Genomic DNA, 21,155 nt, shown 5'->3' on the forward strand with positions numbered 1-21,155 from the left:
TAGATTTCCTATTGGAGTTAGTCTATAGGCCAAATGATTAAACCTCTGAAATTTGGCAGACCTGTAAAGAAACTTTCAAACCCAGTGGTGTAAACCCTCTTCTGCAGTAAGCTTGTAAAAGAGAAACCTCCGTTTGAGAAATAGTGTTCTTTAAAAGAACTGGGAGTCAGGGCTATTGGGATCCACTCCCAGCTCTGCCATTGACTAGCTGTGTGATCTTGGAAATTCCTTTGTACCTTAGTTTTGCCATCATATTAATTCTTACCTACCTCCCAGGGGTTTTGTGAGGTTTTATAAAGGCTTTTAAAGAATGTTTGAGATCCTTGAATGAAGAGCACTCTAGAAATGCAAATTACCATTATAAGATATGTAGACAAAAAGTCTGTAGCAGTAGATGTAAAAGGTAAGGGCATGCCAAATAAAACTAAATTTTCATCTGTGGAATCAAAGTTTAAATCTAACTTGGAGTTTCGGAAACCTGTTGCACTCTCCAGTCAAAATCTAAACATTGCTGCTATAAATCTGGTCCAGTAGGTTCTGTAGAGAGGCCCAGGACTGCACCAGATGGAAACGACATTACACTTTGTTCTCTGGAAAATGATTTGCGTAGATCAAGCTTTGGGTCGTTAGCAGGGCATGAAGCATTTGTGGTTACATGCCCCATACAGTGTATGTGAATTGCTGATGGCCTTCAGATTTCAGCATTGCCCACGCTTGCACATTCAGTCACAAACAAATATTTACACAGAAAATGCAAAAACACAAACCAACAGTGCTGGAATTGAACTGGATGCCCAGGAATTGCAAATGCAAATTTTCTTTGGGGGATAGGACTAAAAGTAATGATTTCTTTTTTTTATGCTTGAATTGCTTAGGTGGCCATACTAAAATCATTGGCCTTGAAGATTAACTATGTATCTGCAATGGATGAGTGAGCAGGTTTTTTTTCAAATGATCTGTGGTACAAAGATGAACAAAGTCACCTTTTTGCCTTATTCTGAAAGAATTACCAAAACTATAAACGCAGCATAATAATACCTTTTTAATTTTCAATGCTCTTCCCTGGGAACTGCTGAGAGTTTGGTGTTAAGAAGGGAAAGCGATTCTTATCTCAACATGGATTGAGTCTATGCTCTAATTTTATATACAGTCCCTATTGTCAGTTTGATACTTTCAGTATGTTTTTTTTTCTCCCTATAAATAGACAGTTTCCTTTCAAAGGAAATGAAACTGTTTGAAATAGAGGGATCTGTGTTTCTTTGAAATTCACATGCAATTGTTCTTGTGTTATAAGAAAGGCTTTTGACCGTATTCCAAATGGATATCTTTAATCTCAGTTTCATACAGGCATATTAAAATGAAAACAAAGCCTTATAAACCCCAAAGTAGGTTATTTAGAATCCAATTTATCAGCAGGTAAAGTACAGTAGCAAAAGCTTCTTTAGGCCAGTCAGGATGCACAAGGAATTCTTTCACTTTCCTCCCCAAATTTTTACCTAATGGAATACTTGATTTCTTTCAGGAGTGGTTGTTAAGGGGCAGCAATATAAAGTATCAACTTTATTAAAACCACATTAGGGCCAGATTCTCAACAGGAGTAAAAGTCTGGCCACAATATATCCCTTCTTGTATTCAGTTCAGCTGTGGCTGCATTTCATCCGTGGCAGAAGTGATCCTTATATTTTACTGATATACATTAGGCCCTGATCCTGTAGTCTCTCTGAGTTGTTTGCAGGTTTGGTCCCATAGTTTGTGGAACAGTTAAAATTGCAAACTGCTCTGAGATCTTTTGAGGAGAAAGGCACTCTATAAATGTAATCATTATTCCCATTTGTGTCCTTTCTATCATTGGACAGTTAAATGCTTTTCCCACAAGGAGTTCTATTCCATTTGAACTTCCTATAAAAGAATGGAGAAATGTGGATACACTTAATTTTTTTAAGCAATTTTTATACGTTTGTGAGTTTCAGTGAATCATTTCCCTCCATCCTCGAATACATAAAACTATAACGAATCTGAGATAATAGGTTCTTCCTCTAGTTTTGATTTTCTTCTGATGCTTCTTGGTGTTTTCTTTTGTTGCGGATCCCACAGGGTCACCTCCACATAGCCCAGGTGCCTCAAGGGGAGCAGGTCCAAATCACACAGGACAGCGAGGTGAGCAAAAATGCCACGTCATGTGAGTAGATACTGGTCAGAGACTAGGGCTGTGGTTCTTAAAGCACTGTTCTCAGTGATGCTGAAATAAGCGAAAGAACCCAGTGAAAGTGGAACTGAATGCATGTGGTAGAGCCACATTGAAATATGCCTCAATCTCAGCAAATGTAGCACACTCCTTCTCTGTCTATGGTTTTATTTGGCCAACCAAGGAATGCATATGTGTTTTGTATTAGCAAATTGTGGCTTATAGCTGATGTGCTTTATAATGGGCTTCATGGGAGGCAAAGTATAGTACATTCAGGGTACTACTATAACTAGTAACAACTTTTGTGCTTAACAAGTGCTGCAGTTCAGCAGTAAAGGATTTTAGTAATGCAGCCTGCAGAATATTTCCAAAATACCTAACGGTGTCTTTCACTGTGGGAGCTGCAGAACTGTACTAGGAGGATTTTTGAGATTCCTGTTAGTGAAAGTATTTAGAGAATGAAGCAGTTTCTAGAAGCCTGGCAGTGACTACATGCCTCAATTACAGTTCTGTCAACCCCCTGGCATAAAAATAGTGCAGCAAAAAGGAAACTGATTCTCCAGAATTATAGCCCCAGCCTGGAAATTATTACACAGGCAAAACTCCCATTGGAGCCAATCTGTCCTATGTGTTTTAGAATGCATGGAATAGTGTGGTATACTGGGGTCCTTTGGTGAAGGGTATGTTCTGATTCCCTGCACTCTGAGGTTAAAATTATAACAATAAATATGAGTGAGTTTTAGTGAAAAGAATTCTCCTTTCAGGGGCTGGATGGGGTAAAGAGAAACAAGAATGATTTTTCAAATTCTGTGGCTCCGAATGCAGCTGAGGTCAGGTGGATATTTGTTGTGAAAGAGTCTAGTGTGGGCATGAGAAGTCACTACAGAGACTAAACTCTATTGACCTCAGTGGGAGTTGCCTGCATATAAAGACTCCAGGAACAGGCTTACGTTTTAGCCATGTGGTTTGAAAACATCTGGATTATAATTTATTCCAATATATACTCCTTTGAAAGAAAGTGGAATTGCAGCTAGTCCAGATGGATTGATTTAAACCATGATGATTTAAATAATTGATTTTAATCAACTTTTCCATTTGTTCTTCAGTTATTTTCTAAAGAAAGGTGCATTCTCATTGGTTGATATAACCATTAAACCATGTTGATTTACAACTAAATACAGCCTTTCCACTAGATTTGTTACATATTTTTGCTATCTAGCAGGGTACACTATAACTATATATGTTTATTTAGGGAATTATATAGCTTAATGCTTTTGGATTTCTATTAATTGTACATTTTTAGTATATTGGGAAATGGTGAATGATATATTGCTTATTTACTGGATAATTAACTTTTTGTCATGATTTGTGTCAAACTGCATTAGGATGGTAACTGTAATTTAATTAAACACACAAAACAAAATTTACTTTTATTAAACAAAACAGCCTTAAATGTTTTAGATACATAAGCTTTCTGTCAAAACATGTTTCACTTTACAACTAAATGATTTACTAAACAGAGGGATTAACTGTAGTCAGTAAATTCAGCTGATTATTTCAGGTCAGCCTGGGAACATTTTCAAATACGCCTAAGTGAAGGTGACTGGAGCTTAAATTCTCTTGAAAATGAGACAGTCGTCTAAGTTACTTAGGCTGATCGATTGTGCCGTATTCATAAAGCTTGGCCTCAAAAGTTAAATGTTTTCTTCCTGATTCTTTCTTTATATAGAAAAGCAGTCTTTAATTCAAAATTTTTGATATTCACTCATGGATTCAGCATATTTATTTTTTATTAAAATGTTTTAAGAGATTATAATAAATTAAAGCCTTGACATATTTTGTATTAAATGCAGATTTTATTTTAAACAGGTTTATTTTTAAAGAGAAAAACTTATTATAATTTAAATAACAAAATAAAAAAATCCAATTTAATTTTTTTTCATAATAAAATTGTTGATTTTTATTCACCGTGCTGGCAGTATTATGGAGTGTAAAAAGATGAAAATGAAAGAACTGGGTGTGTTTTTCCCACAGAAATTTGCCATTTTATCTCTTGTGCTTAAATTGTTTTGGGGAGTTTTTTTCTTGATTTGTTTTGTTTCTTTTTACTTAAACATATTTTTAAAGGACCTTTTTAAGAACTTAAATCAGAGTTTCTTTCTGTAATGAAGTTCCTTCCCTTTTCAATGTTCATAGCTGAAGGTCTTTTGCAAATAGTTTACAACATTTAGAATCTTTTGTAATACGTGCCTTGGAATTCCTATACTAGAACTCTTTGTTCACATTTTGGGTTGAGTTTTAATAAAGTAAAATAAATGGCTGTTAGTACTAATGATAGCTTAGTAATAACAGACATTATATCCATTAGGAATGGCACATACTATAAACAGCCACAGATTAAAAAAATTACTTTAGTAATTTTAGGATGACAAATGTTTTGAATTGTGCATGTTTGCAATTTTACAAAAATGAGGGAATATGAGAAGGGAAAATCTACCTCCATAAAAGCCATATAAACAGATTGCTCCTTAATCATTTTACTATAACACTCCCTTGCCCCCACCTCACCCCTGAAGAACTCTTTTTTAAAAAAATTGAAAAAACAGTAAAGTAGTACAGGCATCCATTCTCTGTGATTAAAGTGCAGGAGCACTTTACTTGAGTTTTACTGCCAAAAACATAGACCTTCAGAAGAATTTCCTAAATTAATAGATTTCCTCAAATAAATACACAGCTCCTTGAGAAGTGCTGCTTTATTTCTAATTCCTGAGTTCTGTTTCTTCTTCTTATTTTACAGGGTAATCTGCAGATACATCAGGTTCATGTCGGTCAAGATGGACAGGTAGGAATTGATCCTTCTCAGTTGAGTTTTAGGTAGTGTTGCAGTTCAGTCTTCATAATTAAACGTTACATATGGATTGACTTCATATTACCAAAAGTTGTTTTAATGACCAAAATGTGTGCTATGTCTTCTATTTAAATTTTATGGCATAAACAGAAAAAAATGTTAAGCCACCAGTTAATATTTTGCCTACTTATGATGAAACAGTTTGATATTTGACCATAATTATTTCATCACTCATGCAATAATATATTTCATCCATATGTTCTATAATTTCTTGTCTTTGGCTACTTCGTTGTTGTGCTAAACTAGACTGATTATCTTGTGCACAGGATGTTCCTTGTACATGCTTTTGTCATTGACTGTCAATGTGGCCATACGTGGACCACAAGCTATGCAGACATAAGAACATTTGTTGCTAAGATTTAAGCAGATATTTTTGTATTGTATGAATGTCTAGAGAGAGAGAGAGATCTTTCACATCTGGTTGTGTTCTTTTTGATAAGATAGCTTTATTAGGCACTTATGCATATGTGGGACAGGGTGAAAATGAGTCCCAAGCTGCAGCAATGACTCTGGGAGATTGTTTGAATTAACATCCTTTCCATATCAGGTGAAAGTGAAATTGCTAACATCTGATCACAGGACATCCTTTACCAAGTTATGTTAGGTTAAAATACCCACAGTAAAAAGTACTCATGTAAGGGAAGCTTCTGTCCAGGCCACTTGAATGAACAACTGTTTTTGTTCATGCTGAATATTATAATACAAGCTGTGTTAAGATCTATGACCAGGGGCTTGAGCTTTGGCAAGACACAAGCCACTTGGACTCTGAACCTCTGGGGAACTATTGGAACTCTCAATCTTTGGCCATTCCTGGCCTTTTGTGTGGAGAAACAACCTAACCTGTTGTTACAATTAATTTTCTAAAGAGATTTTTTTTAATCAATTTTAATCTGAAGTGTCTTGTTGTTGTACTATTATTAGGTCACTGAAACAGGATAATATGGAAGTCACATGTTGGAGCATTCTTTTTGGCATTTCACTATTTCCTTTATCCCCCATTGGCCCTTCTGCATGTAACAAAATGCCAAGTAAAGTCTTATTGGAAGAAATAGTGCATATTTAACCCTGGATCTTTTATTTCTCTGTGACACTAACAAGGTGTGCAGATTATTTGCAATTTTCTGGTATTACAAACCTAGCGGTTTTTTCCTTGAAATGTTATTTCATACCACATAGGGCACATATTTGCCATAGTAAATGTTCTGAATCTCTGCATCTGTAAATAGACCCAATACATGACAGTTAAAATATTTTTATTATTATAACAGTGTCAACTTGCAAGCAAAAAGATTTGGATGATCACATTTTGCTGATGGTATCTTTGCGGTGATGGTTAAGTGAACCCATTAGAGCAGTGCTTCTCAGAATTGGGCTGCTGCTTGTTCAGGGAAAGCCCCTGGCAGTCTGGGACAGTTTGTTTACCTGCCGCGCCTGCAGGTTTGGCCAGTCGCGTCTCCCACTGGCTGCGGTTTGCCGTTCCAGGCCAATGGGGGCTGGGGAAAGCGATGCGGGCCGAGGGATGTGCTGGCCGCCTTTCCTGCAGCCCCCGTTGGCCTGGAGCAGTGAACTGCGGCCAGTGGGATCGGCTGAACCTGCATACACTGCAGGTAAACAAAACGGCCTGGCCCACCAGGGGCTTTCCCTAAACAAATGGCAGACCGGCTTTGAGAAGCACTGCATTAGAGTATCATACATCCTATGTGGCTGTTTCCCAAGCTGGAATAAAAAGTTATGATGTAAACATGAGTTTTCACGGCTGAACTATTTTTTAAAGAGTTCATGAAATTTTGGAGATCTAATAAATGATTTCTAAGAGATGCAAACTTAGAAAGGATAAGTAAGAAAAATATATTCCAGAATTAGGGTTGTATTACAGAAGAGAAGAAGAATACAGATGAATCAGTTTTGGCTTGATTAACATCAGTAGTTCATGTATACTAGGGGATTTTTCACTGTTACTGGAGTTAAACATCAATGTGTGTTGATAAGAACAGTTCTGGCCCTGCAGAAGTGATTGTGGCTACAATTGGTTGGAAAACTTCTGCCTACATTTTTTCCCCCGATTTCTTATTAGTTTTAGTTGTGAACCACAAATGATAGTATTGCAGATATCATTGACCCTACTTTTCAAACTTCATTTTCACAGTATGTTACAGGATGCAAAACTAATAGTGTAAGTCTTTTTATTGTTTTCTTCACGCACGCTTGTATTTGAATTCACAGAACTAACTGCTACGCCATGTGAATCACCAGGGACTTTTGCATGTGTAGCAAAGCAAGTACCTTCCCCTAGGCACCAGTTTTCAATAACTTTTGCACTCTTGGAAACACTACTGGCTACTTCCTGTTTCCCTGCAATCTTAGAAGTGTGAACAAGTGTGCAATGGCTGGGGTGATACTAGCTCCAGTCTTAATTAAATGTATGTGCCCCTGATTTTCTGCATATTATCAATGCTTTATTATTTGGAGTGTAGAAGTGCCAAGTGGTCTCAGTGAGGACTGGAGCTCAGTGTGCCAGGAAGGAAGAATGGCAGCTCTGGGAAAGGCCCTTGTGTAGCATTGTAGATGTACACTGTGCTGTGTAATGGCTGTACCTGACGTTTCCTCAGTCCTTTCCCCAAGCGTAGTATATTATCTGAAGGTTGAATATGTACATAGGGTGACCAGATAGAAAGTGTGAAAAATTGGAAAAGAAGGTGGGGGGTAATAGGCGCCTATATAAGAAAAAGCTCCAAATATGGGGACTGTCCCTATAAAATCAGGACATCTGGCCACCCTATATGTACAATACAGCCCAGAATCAAACGGGAGAAGTAGTAGTGTGTGGTCTCTACTGCTGGAGTACTTCTCAGAACATTGCCCGCTGTATTCTCCCAACTGTCCATCACCACTTTGAAAAGTCACTTTATCCCCCCCCCCCTTTTTTTTTTTTGAGCTTAATGCACCTTACCAGGGGAACTTAAGGACATCAGTAATGAGGGAAGTGAATAATTTGTCACTTTGATGGCTTTCAAGCAGGTATTGAATATTCTTGCAAACCAAGATTTTATTAGATCTTAAGTTTTGCTGCCAGCAATCCCATTGGAGCACTAATCCCTGGCTTCCAGATTCCACCTATTAATGTACACGTTATTAGCACAAATATGCAGGCAGACCTTCAGAGGGCTTCCACTATTCAGATACCGTTTTGTACTACAGCTTTCCTGATCTAAATTGTCACCCTGATCCTCAGAAAAGGGCTTGTACATCAATTAGTCCAGGGTATAAAGAATAGGATTGTGTTAGCTCCATATTAACTAAAACAAAACGTAGTTTAAATCTACCATTACATTTTATCTGTGAAACTTTTCCAAACTGATAGCTATATTTCAAACCTTGCAGAGGCTGGTAATACTAGCTCTTTCTGCTTAATGTTGCCAGCTGTTTTAATTTTTTGTTTTTGTTTTTTCCTGTTTAATTTTCTGTCCTGGTAGTTGCATTGAATTTAGATCTTGCTTTTCTGGCATGACTGTCCATGGAACCAATGAAATCATGCCAGAAAGAAAACTCTACCTACACATGTGTTCTATTAGCTCAAAGTTTCATATTTCAGTGGACGTTTAATAAAAATACCAAACTGCAAAAATAATTAAACTTTGTATTAACTAATAGCTTAAGTCCTCAGACCAATGGGAGTTTTTTTGTATTTGGCAGTGATTGTGGATTACCAGAAGTTTCCTCCATTGTCTTTTCTCTCCCTTGATTCCACCCCTCGGCCCACCCCCAACCCTTCACTGCATCCCCTTCTTCCTTTTGCTGATCTTTAGGTCCCCAAAGGTATTAGATGTATACATGCTCCACAGCATATGTGAAGATCAGTCTATGGTGTTCAGAAACCCTATCCTATGTGTAGAGGTAGGCAGAAGTGTAACACATTCAGCATTTCAATACCCCTTTATTTCATTTTCTAGATTGTTCTTTGTACAGTTAGCCAATTTAGGAAGTATTTAAAATGACACCAGAGAAATGGTTTTCAGCTAGTCACTTTTAGTTTACAAACAAAACAAAAAGTCAATGCTGTTTTAAAAGTCAGAATTTGATTGAATTTATTCCTAATGAGCAAAGAGTTTGCTATGTGTATAGGTTCTTCACAGAGGGCGCATCCATAAGATTAGTTTGCTTCTTTATCTGAAGTGTGTGTGTGTGTGTGTGTGTGTGTGTGGCAGGCATCTAGAGAAGTTAGGAGAATCCAAAACAAACTGTAGCATCTGTCACAGGTTTAGTGAAGAGAAAGCTAACTATTGTAAATTGCTTTTGCAATATCTGTCTATGTAATCTATCTATTGCGTGTATGTGTAATATATACATTGTATATGATATTAAATATATAAATATGATATTTTTCTACCACCCAAATATATGCTAGGCACCTCACAGAAACAAGTACAGGCATGGTCCCTGCCCAGAGGAGTTTACAATCTCAAATCAAAATAACGTGCCAAATGAGGTTCATAAATGGAGTAGGTAGTGAAAGGATCCTGGTGACATTAACAACACATAGGTACTCAGTTCAGTGAGGCATGTATACATTGTAGTGGTAGCATTAGTTTTTTTCTGCACTGTTTTGCCCACCTCAGTCACGCCTCATAGGCTTCATGACAGCAGTGAGTTTAAAGAGTGGTTGGCTGTGGCAAGGGAGGTGGTTCAGCAAACAGGTTTTTACAAGAGCATCTCAAACATAAGAAACGGCATGGAAGTCACAGAGCTGATTTTTGAGAGGCAGAGATGAATCAGTGTCCTTGGTAGAGTGGAGAGAGTGATGGTGGAGGAATGTGAAAGGAGTTCAGAGTTGTAGGGAGGGGCTGCCTTCTGGAGGGCGAGTTCAAGAAGTGTGTGCATATCTATGTAATACGTGTGTGATGTTGAACTGTGAAGTTCGGGTCTGAACATCCCCAGAATGGATATGTGTCTGGTATGCAGATCAGACTATCTCTCACACACACTGCACTCAGTGTGCAATATGTTAAAATGATATATAGAGATCTGGAACATCATAAGAACACAAGAATGGCCAGACTGGGTCAGACCAAAGGTCCATCCAGCCCAGTATCCTGTCTACCGACAGTGACCAATACCAGGTATCCCAGAGGGAGTGAACCTAACAGGTAATCATCAAGTGATCTCTCTCCTGCCATCCATCTCCACCCTCTGATAGAGGCTAAGGACATCATTCCTTACCCATCCTGGCTAATAGCCATTAATGGACTTAACCTCCATGAATTTATCTAGTTCTCTTTTAAACGCTGTTATAGTCCTAACCTTCACAACCTCCTCAGGCAAGGAGTTCCCACAAGTTGACTGCACTGTGTGAAGAAGAACTTCCTTTTATTTGTTTTAAACCTGCTGCCCATTAATTTCATTTGGTGACCTCTAGTTCTTATATTATGGGAACAAGTAAATAACTTTTCTTTATTCACTTTCTCCACACCACTCATGATTTTATATACCTCTATCATATCCCCCCATAGGCTCCTCTTTTCCAAGCTGAAAAGTCCTAGCCTCTTTAATCTCGCCTCATAAGGGACCCATTCCAAACCCCCTCATCATTTTAGTTGCCCTTCTCTGAACCTTTTCTAATGCCAATATATCTTTTTTGAGATGAGGAGACCACATCTGTACATCCCATGTGTTTCTGTACGATCTGCTTGTTATGATCTGATGTGAAGGACAATCTATACATCTTTGTTAGGGGGAATGGAAGTGGAAGAGAAGAAGGGGCCCCAAATGTTTAAAAGATATCTAATTGGTCTGCCAGTTGATAGATAGTATACTCCAATGACCATTTATTTCCGATTAGCTTAAACCAAAAGGTAAATATGCTTGTTTATAAAGGAAATTATTTAGAAACCCATCTGTCTCTGAGAAAATTTTGAACCAGTCCTGTTAAGATCTACTTTCTGTTCTTTTTCCCTCGGTGCTAATTACTCCTTATTAGGTATCTCCCTTAACATGAAGTAATGGCACCATATAACTGATTATTATCTCATTAAGATGCAATTTAACCAGCGACTCCAAGAACAATTTTTAATAATAATACAAATTATATTGATTTTAATTCTACTTTTGCTGAATTTTAGGCTATAGAACAAGTTAAATATAGCCAGTGAAAATATTGGAAATAATCTTTTCTTATCTGAAAAACATAACCATAGACCAGTAAATAATTTTTTTAAAAACTATTTTACTAGGACTATTTTGCCAGTTAGATTTTTTTTCAGGGCTATGAAAATCATTATCAGGCAAAATGTCTCAGATGTATTGATTATATGCAGTATATTGCAGTGAGGAACATAACATTTTCATTATGTTTGTATGCAGCACCTCATTACCCAGGTAGCTAGCACTCTATAACTAGAATAATGTGTGTGTGTGTGTGTGTGTTATTTCATAGAAAAATCAATTACAATAAACTGTTTTAATTCTCTTTTCTGAATACTCATTTTAATTGTTCATTTTGATACTGTAGAGCAGATACTGCTAATATGTATTAATAAGGCCAGTATAAACATTTTTAATCATGCCTTGACTTGAACAGCTGAAAGAACACCTGTATACTACAGGTATTGTTTTGTTGGCACTGGGAATCAGGCTACTATAAGGTAGTGTTGAAATCCCTACTTCAAGTCCTTGACTATGGCATTCTGCTCTTCCTCTGTGCCTCACTTCTGAGCAGCAGAGGGCAGTGCTGTTAAGATCATTGTCAGATGCATGTTTCCTTAGCAAAAGGTTGAGAAAAGGGGGTGGATTTTTGAATTGCAGGCACGGTGCTGCTCTGATATCCCCCTTGTGAACTGTCATACCATGGGACACAGAGACATTCATATTGTGGGGGTTTTTTGCATATGCCACCGACAGAGAGGAGTGAGAGAGTGTGTGTGCGCGCACGCGCATAGCCCTCAACTTCCGTGCCAGCTGTGTAGTAGATTGTTGAAAAAGCTGTTTTCCTGTTTCAGCACATCTGCTTTGAATAATCTACATAGAGAAACAAACAGAATTGTTAGAACAAAAACAACAAAATGAAAAAGGCAATGTTGTACAGCTGGAAATTAGAATCTGTTAGTCTTGTTTTGAAAAAAAAAAGATTTATAACTGGCAATTCTTTGAGAATTGATTGTACAAAGTTCTTGCAGAGCTGCTTTGTTCTTCAGAAATAAAGGTAATGAGCAAAGCTCATTTACTTGTCTGTGCTTTATACACATTTGAAACAAAAGTGTTAAGTATTTGCGAAAGAAAAATAAGGTTGCTTGAAGTCATTGATTGTGATCATTTTAATTGTGAAGTGGTTTTTTTGTTTTAGTTTAGCTTGAAGACCATCCCTTATGCATGCGAGTGTGTGTATATATGTATATATTTATTGACATTAGTCCACACAGTAGAACAGCTGTTCCCCACTTTGTGCACTGCTCTTTCAGGTCCTGTTTACTATCAGCATTCACCGAACTGCTTACATTTGAAAGCTTAGCCTAGGCTGGTATAGTGGGACATTATTTTGCTGCGGTGATGAAATTTGGCAGATATTATAGCAAACTAAGACTGGAAAATGAATGTAATTAGTTTGATATGAAGATTTTTAGAATATTTTTCCATTTTATTTAAATGTACTATATATTGTAAGATATAAAGTACCTCTGGAAATAATAAGCATGGTAAAGCCTTAAGACCAGTATAATCTTTTTCTAAAGTAAGAAATGGGTAATAAATATCATAGAAATAATAAATTACATCTTTAAATACTGCATTTAAAAGCTGTATAAAGTTTAAATATTTAGAAAAAAAAGTTTCTGGACGTCTGTTTTAATCATTTACATGGAATGGTATCAATCACTCAACACACAAATATTTTTTCCACAGTTAATAAACGTTGATGAGGCAGGCTGTTAAAATTTGCACACTTGTACCCAGTTTGTAAAAGTTATGCACGTTTTCTATAATGGCAGACAGAGCACCATGAAATAATGTTCTGTGGTATAGTAACTGCTTTGGGATCATAGTCCTGGGCTCTGTATAATGCCCTTTGATATTCAGCTGAGGAAATTCTGATTTGACATGTAAAATGTCAACTACAGGTTATTAAATTTGATTACTACCGAGCAAACTTATTTGTGCCTTAATAGAGTGGAAAATGTATTATATACTGTGATGACAATCAGCACGAAAATAAAAAGATGAGTAAAATGTGAAAAAAATAAAGGAGGGGCGCTAGTGCTGAGGAGGTATTAACTAAGATAGAAGATACAGTGTACACTCCAAGTATACACATAGAAGATATCAGAGAATGCTTTTGATTTTTGAATGGAAGTGGTATTGACTTACAGGCCAACTACACAGTATATTTTAATAGGAATTAGAATGGTTGATTCGGTACACTACTGGTGTGATTTTTCAAAAGTGCCTCAGTGATTTCAGAGCACCATGTTTGACTGGGCTTCAGCTCATCTTTTGAATTACCTGGTCAGGATGCAACTGGATTCTGTAGTGGTTGTGTAGACAGGACCACACTGAACCATGTCTTACCATGTATAGTTAGACAATTCTCCTGTCTCCCAGGTATCTTTGAGAGAACATCCCAATGTGTATTAACAACTAGATTACATAAAAATATTTGAGTTCTAGTTATACCTCTATAACAATTATCTATAGTAAATGTCAGAGGTGAGTTGGTAGACAGGCCAACTTTGCCAGTGGTTACTGCAAGTCTGGGTTTCTCTAGGAAGAGACATCATTCCCAGATCGTTGCTTCTGTTTCTAGTTTCACTGTTTGGAGCCTGGTAATCTGTAAAATATTTTCCTTGTTTTTCTCCTAAGTCACTTAAAGAATGCAAAACTTTCTGAAATTCTTGCCAGACCGATACTTTATACTCTGTTACTTTTAAAGTTTTTTCTTTTCTTTTTCACTTCAAGAAGGACAAAAGTCTTTGGTTTTTTAATTTTGGTAACAGTTCCATCCCATTAATTTGACCACTCCTAATAATTTCAGTCACTATTTTTACTGCTTATGAATGTTTTCAAGACGTTTGGGCATGTTTTGGAACACAGCAGCACTGAGACAATCACTGTGTTCTTTTTTTTAAAAGAAACCTAGCAATATTCATAACCTCTTTACAGAGGACACCAAAGCAATATTAGTTACAGGGCTTTTCTTTCTGCTCGCTATTTCTCTTCTCACTGCACTATCCCTCTCTTCTTTCTTCTTGTTACTTTCCCTGAAATGCACTACCATGAAGGAGTTTTAAGGACTCCTGCTTCATTATACCACATAGTCAGCAAGGTCACACCCTGCAGAACTCTATCATACTGTAACATTGTTTAGCAAACCCAGACTGTCTACACTTAACTTCTTGCAGAGAGAGTTGCTGGTTTATGACCTTGTTTTCCAGAGAAGATCATCCACATCCAGTATGTTCTGATAAGCCACCAAGAACATGCTTAGCGCAGGACAAGAAACACAACTGCCTGCTTCCAATAATTTGGGCCACTCCCCAAGTTGTAGTCATGGAAGCATTGATGGCAATCAGGTTACTGCTTTTCACTTTTACTCTTCGCTGTTCATCAACAAACATTCCTGTTTCTCCTCCAAGAAGCTGCAGGGGTGAATGGGAGCACCTTGACGTCGCTCAGGTTCTTCTTCAGATCAGACCTACGGGGTCATTAGGAGCAACTGTTCCTCCACTTCCAGAGTCCTCACCTGTGAGTCCCACAAAACTCAGCCTTCTTCCCATGTTATCCAGCTTCTGTCTGAAGCCGTTGAGAGAGTTGGTGAGACAATGTGCCAGCTCTACTTCTCCTTTACTTCAAACATAGGCTGCACCATTTCCCCATCTTTCTTGATGCCTAGCTGTAATCAGCTGGCTAAATCTGAATCTTAAGCTAGGCAAAGATCATGCTAGTAGAAAGAAGGAAGGGCTTAGAAGAATTTGTCTCCTTTATGGCATCCCCCGTTATCAAGACAATTCTCTCACTTGTTTGTCCACAGCCTTGGCATCCTTTGGACTTTTCAGTGTGATTGGATGCCTGCATAGCCATGGCAGCAAAAAATGACCGCTTCCATCTGTCATTGACCAAAAAGTGATGCTCTATCCTGTCAGACTTAGACCTAACCATAGTGATCATTTGTGATCTCTAGACTTGGTAATTGCAACGTGTTATATCTAAGAATGGAGCCATGCACCCTGGAAGCTCCAAGTGGTACAAAATACAACAGGCCCTCTTCTTAGCAGCATAGGTAGTTGTGAATATATCACCCTAATGCGTTTCTTTGCACTGGCTCCCCATTGACAGCAGAATCCAGTTCAAAGTATCTGCCAGATAGTCAAAGCCATCCAAGAGATTGTACCTAATTTCCTGACAGATCGCCTCTGTCTCCATGGAACCACGAAGGAGACAAAACATTCATAGGAGCTTAACCTAGACTATGGAACTCACTCCCAAAAGAGACAAGAACCACCACAGGCCTCACTGCCCCTCAAAAATAAATGCAAAGCTCACCTCTGTAACTTGCAATATCTTTTAATATGGTCTTATCTTAATTCATTTTTATTTGTGTGGATGTGTTCAGTTCCTCTCATGTTAGCCATAGAAGTCCCTACCATAGGTAGATAGATGTACTCCTGTGAGACTGCCACAGAGAATTTCTTCAGCAGTGCCCAGCTACTACTAATAGTAACATGAGCCAGAGCAGCAGTGCATCTAGAGTTAGCAGAGAGAACAGAATGCAGCTGTGTGGAGATGGCAAAAACATTCTGTGGGTATTTGAAGCTATCTGCCAAGTTGCCTTCATGTAACCAGTTTATTCTTCCAAAGATCTCATCTTCTGTGATGCAATAAGTTTTTTGATAATTAATATAGTAATCCTGAGTGGTTAACCTGCCATAGAATGAATGGGGAGTTTAGCTAAATTATAGGTAAGCATTATTTAATTTCTTTAAGTCACTGTTTCCTGAGAAAGCTCACTGGATAGTGATTGAACAGAAGCTTGGTGGTAGAGCTGGCATTAATTTAGTTTAAATTTGTATTTCCCCCCCCCTTTTTTTTTTGTATGATGTGCATAGAGCAGCCATTTGAGTAATTTATTTTATCCTTGCAGAGTTGTGTGGAGCAATAGGCTGTAACTATGACTTTTCTTATTAATGTATACATTTGTGCCCATGTCATGCAACTGAACAAGTGTGTGAGGTTTTCATCCTTTAATACAGTGGTTTTCAGCCTGTGGTCCGCGGACCTTGGGAGTCCGAAGACTGTGTCTAAGGGGTCTGCAGACTCTGGGGGTCCGAAGACTATGTCTAAGGGGACCGCAAAAGGTTGTTGTTACCAGAGAACAGTGGTTTTCAACCTGTGGTCTGCAGACCCCTGGGGGTCTGCAGACTATGTCTAAGATTTCCGAAGGGGTACGCACCTCCATTTGAAATTTTTTAGAGGTCCACAAATGAAAAAAGGTTGAGAACCACTGCTTTAATAGGATAAAGTTTGGAAGCAGTATTTTGTATTTCTAGTACCTAATGCTATTAGACACATGGTTCCAGTTATATATCATTGTGGGAGGAAAAAGAAAAGCATGGAGGGGAAAAATGATGCTCAGATTAATTACTTATATCAAGACTAGAACAGGCTTTTTGAAATAAACTAAGATGAATGAATGTTTTTAGTGTACTTAGGGTTTGGTTTGAAGATGTTTGTATGCTTTGGATTAGCTGATATATGTAGTGTTTAATCTTTACTATAGTATTTTACAGTTCAGCATGTATTTAAAGATGCTAACTTAGCTATACAGTAGGCAAATGTACTGTATATCTGTCTTCCCTGGGGTAGGATAGTGTTCCACTGATGAGCATAATACTGCTCCAGGAGGTATAAAGCCACTTCGTTTTACAATTTGAAATGCGCATGAGATAAATTCTAACTTTAAAGAAGACTGTAATTTCAGAAATAGGGGCCTGGTCTTGCAAGGTGCTGAGTTAGTGTTGTGGTTTTTTAAACTAACTCATACACACACACACACACTTTTCAAATTACCACCATATTTTTCATTTAAAATCTATCCAATTTCTAGTACTTTAATCTACAAATGTAATTTAGGCAAGTTGGAAAAACGTGTCTTGCAGAAACTATAAACTGAGCTGATGTAATGAGAAGATGAAAGTCCAGTGTTATAAAACCTCAGGAAAAGAAAGCATGTTGTTGGTAATAAAAATGTGGGTGTGAGCAAGTTAAATACGATTCAACTTGCATAAGACGTCAAGTGTTTTTTATCAATAGAGCCTCTTGAAAAACTCCCAGCATTCTTGTGTATTTGTCATCAACCATTTTTGGACTATAATTTGACAGTAGCTGCTTAATATTAAAATTAAGGCCCTAATCCTGGAATGGGACCAGCTATTATTTATTTATTTATTTATTTATTTGTATTGTGGTAGCACTTAAGGGCCCCAATCATGAATCATGGCTCTGTGGTGTACAAACTCCTGACCAAAGAGTTTACAATCTCAGATTAAGAGCCTGGAGAGTTTACAGTCTAAGTTAGATTTGTGATTCTCAATGTTTTCCATAGTGTCAATATGTTACAACAGAAAACAATTATAATGATCCCTTCCTCCCTGCAAGACCTGTTCATAACACTCACAGGGGTCATTACTTCCAGGCTGAGAAATCATAAGTTAATGCATCCATACGACAGATTATTAAATTCAGTGGTACTTTGCACAGGAACAGGGGTCTATGCTAATGGTCACATAGCAGGATCATGACTAAAGTCAGCTGTTTGTGCTAGCACATGGTTGTCTCAGTCCTGCTGTGGATGTTGTGACGAGCTATTTGCCCAGATATATCTAGTTGTCTGTGGCAAAAATCAGTGCTGTTGTGGGTGCCCTGCACTTCTCAGGATGAGCTACTTACTATTTATTTGTTAGAAATAACTATCTCCTAGATATAACAAACATGAGTGGAAATATATTGAGATGTCTTGCAATCTGTACCTTGGGCAAACATTTAAAAAAGTGCCATAAAAGGAAACTAGATGCAGAAAAATTGTAAACACTTATCCCAGTTTTCCAGATACTAGTCAGTGGTTGGGAAATTTGCTCTGTTATCATACAACAAGTATTCTCTTTCTGCTTCAAATCCTTCCTTTGAAATCTACTCATTGAGCAATTTTTCTCTTCTTTTTCCAGTTATCAATAATCAACATACTTCAACTGTGTTGTCCACTGTCTTGTGGGGTTTTTGTTGTTGTTGTTGTTCTTTTCTAATTTAGGGCCCAATCCTGCAAATCCTTTGTTTATATGAGTAGCTCCACTGGAGGCAAAACAAGAAGAAAATCTTAAAGTTATATGGAGCAAAATGTGTAACAATAATATAATTATGGAGTTGTTTTGTCACTTATCCATATTTTAAAGGAAATAGTTTCAAATTAATAGTAAAGGATTTGAATTTGGCCACACTTTACCTGCCTGACTCTTACATGAAGCATGAAAGATTTATTTTGAGAGCAAACAGTATATTCCAGGGGATAGTTGGCTACATTCATATAATATAACATCTGTATTTTAAACTTTAAATTTACTCTTAGCACTTCCCATCAATTTTAGACATTATATCATACGACTATTTTTGTCCTCCATTCAGAGTTCTTTGCGTTCCCATTACTATATCAATCTTAATGGCCTAAAACATCATATAATATTACTTTTTTCTCTCCACACACCTGTTTGTTTGTTTGGCATGCTGATTCAAGGCATTGACAGAAAAGCAGTGAGATGTAAAATGCACAGACGCACATTCAAATCAAGTAACATAAAATATATTAGGAAATAATTTTTTGTGTGTGCAAATTATTTGTTTCCATTTGTAAAATGACCTGGGAAGTGGACAGATTTTGTAAAGGTGATTTGCTGCTAATGTTCTGCAGGTGCTTTGTTTTGGTGCACTTCCTGAGTGACAGAGTCCATAAAGTGGTCTCTTGTGATTGTAGAGCAAGACTGCATAATGAGTCTTCTGGAAAAGGATAACGTGTTTATCATCCTTTTGCCTTTCTCCTAAGAGGATGGGTTGTTCCATTGAAATTCCATTCAAGCAGCCAGGAGTATTTACAGTGCGTCAAAGAATATGTTCTCTACTTGGAGTATAATGTTTCTTTATTCACCCAAATCTTGTTTTAATATTGCTGTAAACTTAACAAGGAGAGATGAGATAAGAAATGATAATCTTTTAAATGTAGGCAAAATAATTTTCTGTACCTTCAAGGAAGACATATATGCCTAGGCTGTCTCTTATTACAGGTTTTGGTAATAAAATTCCCTTGCTTGTAAATAGCAGTGATCACAAAGCTACCATTCTGTGCTAATCTATGGAAATCATTCCTTTTCTATTTGTTTTTTAAATCCTCTTCATTTATGCTTTTCTCATTATCTGATATGACTATGTCTTTATGCTGCAGCGTTGCCCTTAGCCAAACACTGTCCCACTTGATATGTTCCAAAACTTCAATAGTTTTAAATAGTTTTGGTTCCATGCCCTTGTTGAAAGATCACACACTCGTATTATAGATTCCAATCCAAGAGAGGGCGTTAAGGGAGTTAAATCGGGATGGCAAGACCCATGGTCAGTGGAAATGGAGTACATCACAGTGCTGACACTCTTGGCTGGGTACCAGCCACTCATTTGCTGCTGGATAATCATGATGATGCCGTGGCTCTTTCTTTTGGAGAATCTAGTTATTTTGTCTTGGTGGAAAGCACTAAGTGTATATTTCAGAGAGACAGTGTGAAAATGTTGTCAGGCTACTAAAAAGCATATCAGAACTGAGGTGTTTAAAGGATACTAACCTCTTCATGGAGTCTACATTAAGCACAACAGTAAATGACTGATGAAAATCAAATCCATCTCTGGTCCACCATAAGGTCTGACTATGTCATTTTGTGCAGTGAGAATTTTATGACATTTCAGCCAGATGTCTTCATGTCAAAACCAGAAATCTTCTGCAACTCATTTAAGTGTGTTAAAACTAAAATGCATTTCTTTATGTCTCCATCTCCCCTAAGACAATTGTTTTCTTGGGGTTTAGATTACATAGGATACAGGATATATGCTTTTTAAGTTTAAAATATAATGTAATATTCTGCAAATGAAGAACACACTTGTCTTTTAAGAAAGTACTAGGCGATTTGCACTGAGTTTTCAATCCCTTGCCAAATGAGTGTTTAAGATATAGTAAAGTATGATTAATTGATTGACTTTTTATCTCTATTGTTCATCTGTCTAATCCTTTTCATAGCTTCTATTTTTTCAAGCCAGCCACACTAGGACAAAGTACTTATAATACTTTAAATCAGCTGAGAGAATATGCAGTAATTAGGGGAATATGTTTCACACAGCTGGGTGTATCATTTTGTGTTTAACATTATTTTAGAGGTGTGTAGAGAGAGAGAAATCCATACAGTTTGCAGTAGGGACTTTTAATGCTTTGTTTAGAGCTGTTTCAAACAGGTACTGACATTCTAGGACTATTAAATGACCAGTAGATGAGTTATTTTAGACACTGAAATCCCACAGGAACAACATAGAATGTTCTCAGTTCTGATCTCAGATGATGTTTTTATTAGATTTTCAAAATCGGTGTCTCTCTTACTCTAAATAAAATTTAGTAAGTGTATTTGGAAAAGTAGTCACTCTGGATTGCTCAGGCTCCAAGCCATTCTTTTCTAAGAATTAGTATTCTCTGTACAAAATTCTCAGTGTTAAATTGGAAGAAGCATTTTAACTTAAACTTATTTTATTTTCTCCCGCCTCCAGGGGCTATTAGTAGATGATCAGTTCTTGATTGAAAGCTAACAGTTCATAACTTGTATGTCTTGAAGCACAGATCAATTTTACTTGCAAGGATTCTTTTTTTCTTTGCTACATAGGCTCAGCTCAAAAGAGTCTTGAGTTCTAAATGATCAAGTTTTATAAATCACTTTGTTGTTTACATCTGTTTTCCTCTGAAACATCTCATTCCGTGTATCTGTTGCTAAATATTTGTGTTAAAAAGAA

At 37.2% G+C, this 21,155-nt stretch overlaps 1 protein-coding gene across 3 annotated transcripts in view; it reads left to right on the forward strand.

The window, feature by feature from the left end:
• The window catches only part of LOC120384706 (BTG3 associated nuclear protein), a 247,863-nt gene that overhangs the window by 143,224 nt on the left and 83,484 nt on the right, over positions 1-21,155 (forward strand). For 2 of the 3 annotated variants that reach the window (XM_039503693.1, XM_039503695.1), the window contains 2 exons: positions 2,086-2,157; positions 4,983-5,027. In XM_039503693.1, coding sequence (XP_039359627.1) covers positions 2,086-2,157; positions 4,983-5,027 — 117 coding nt within the window. The remainder of the gene's footprint in view (positions 1-2,085; positions 2,158-4,982; positions 5,028-21,155) is intronic. The other variant, XM_039503694.1, reaches the window with a different exon arrangement.

Source organism: Mauremys reevesii, linkage group 16 (genome assembly GCF_016161935.1).
Source record: "Mauremys reevesii isolate NIE-2019 linkage group 16, ASM1616193v1, whole genome shotgun sequence".
NCBI lineage: Eukaryota > Metazoa > Chordata > Testudines > Geoemydidae > Mauremys > Mauremys reevesii.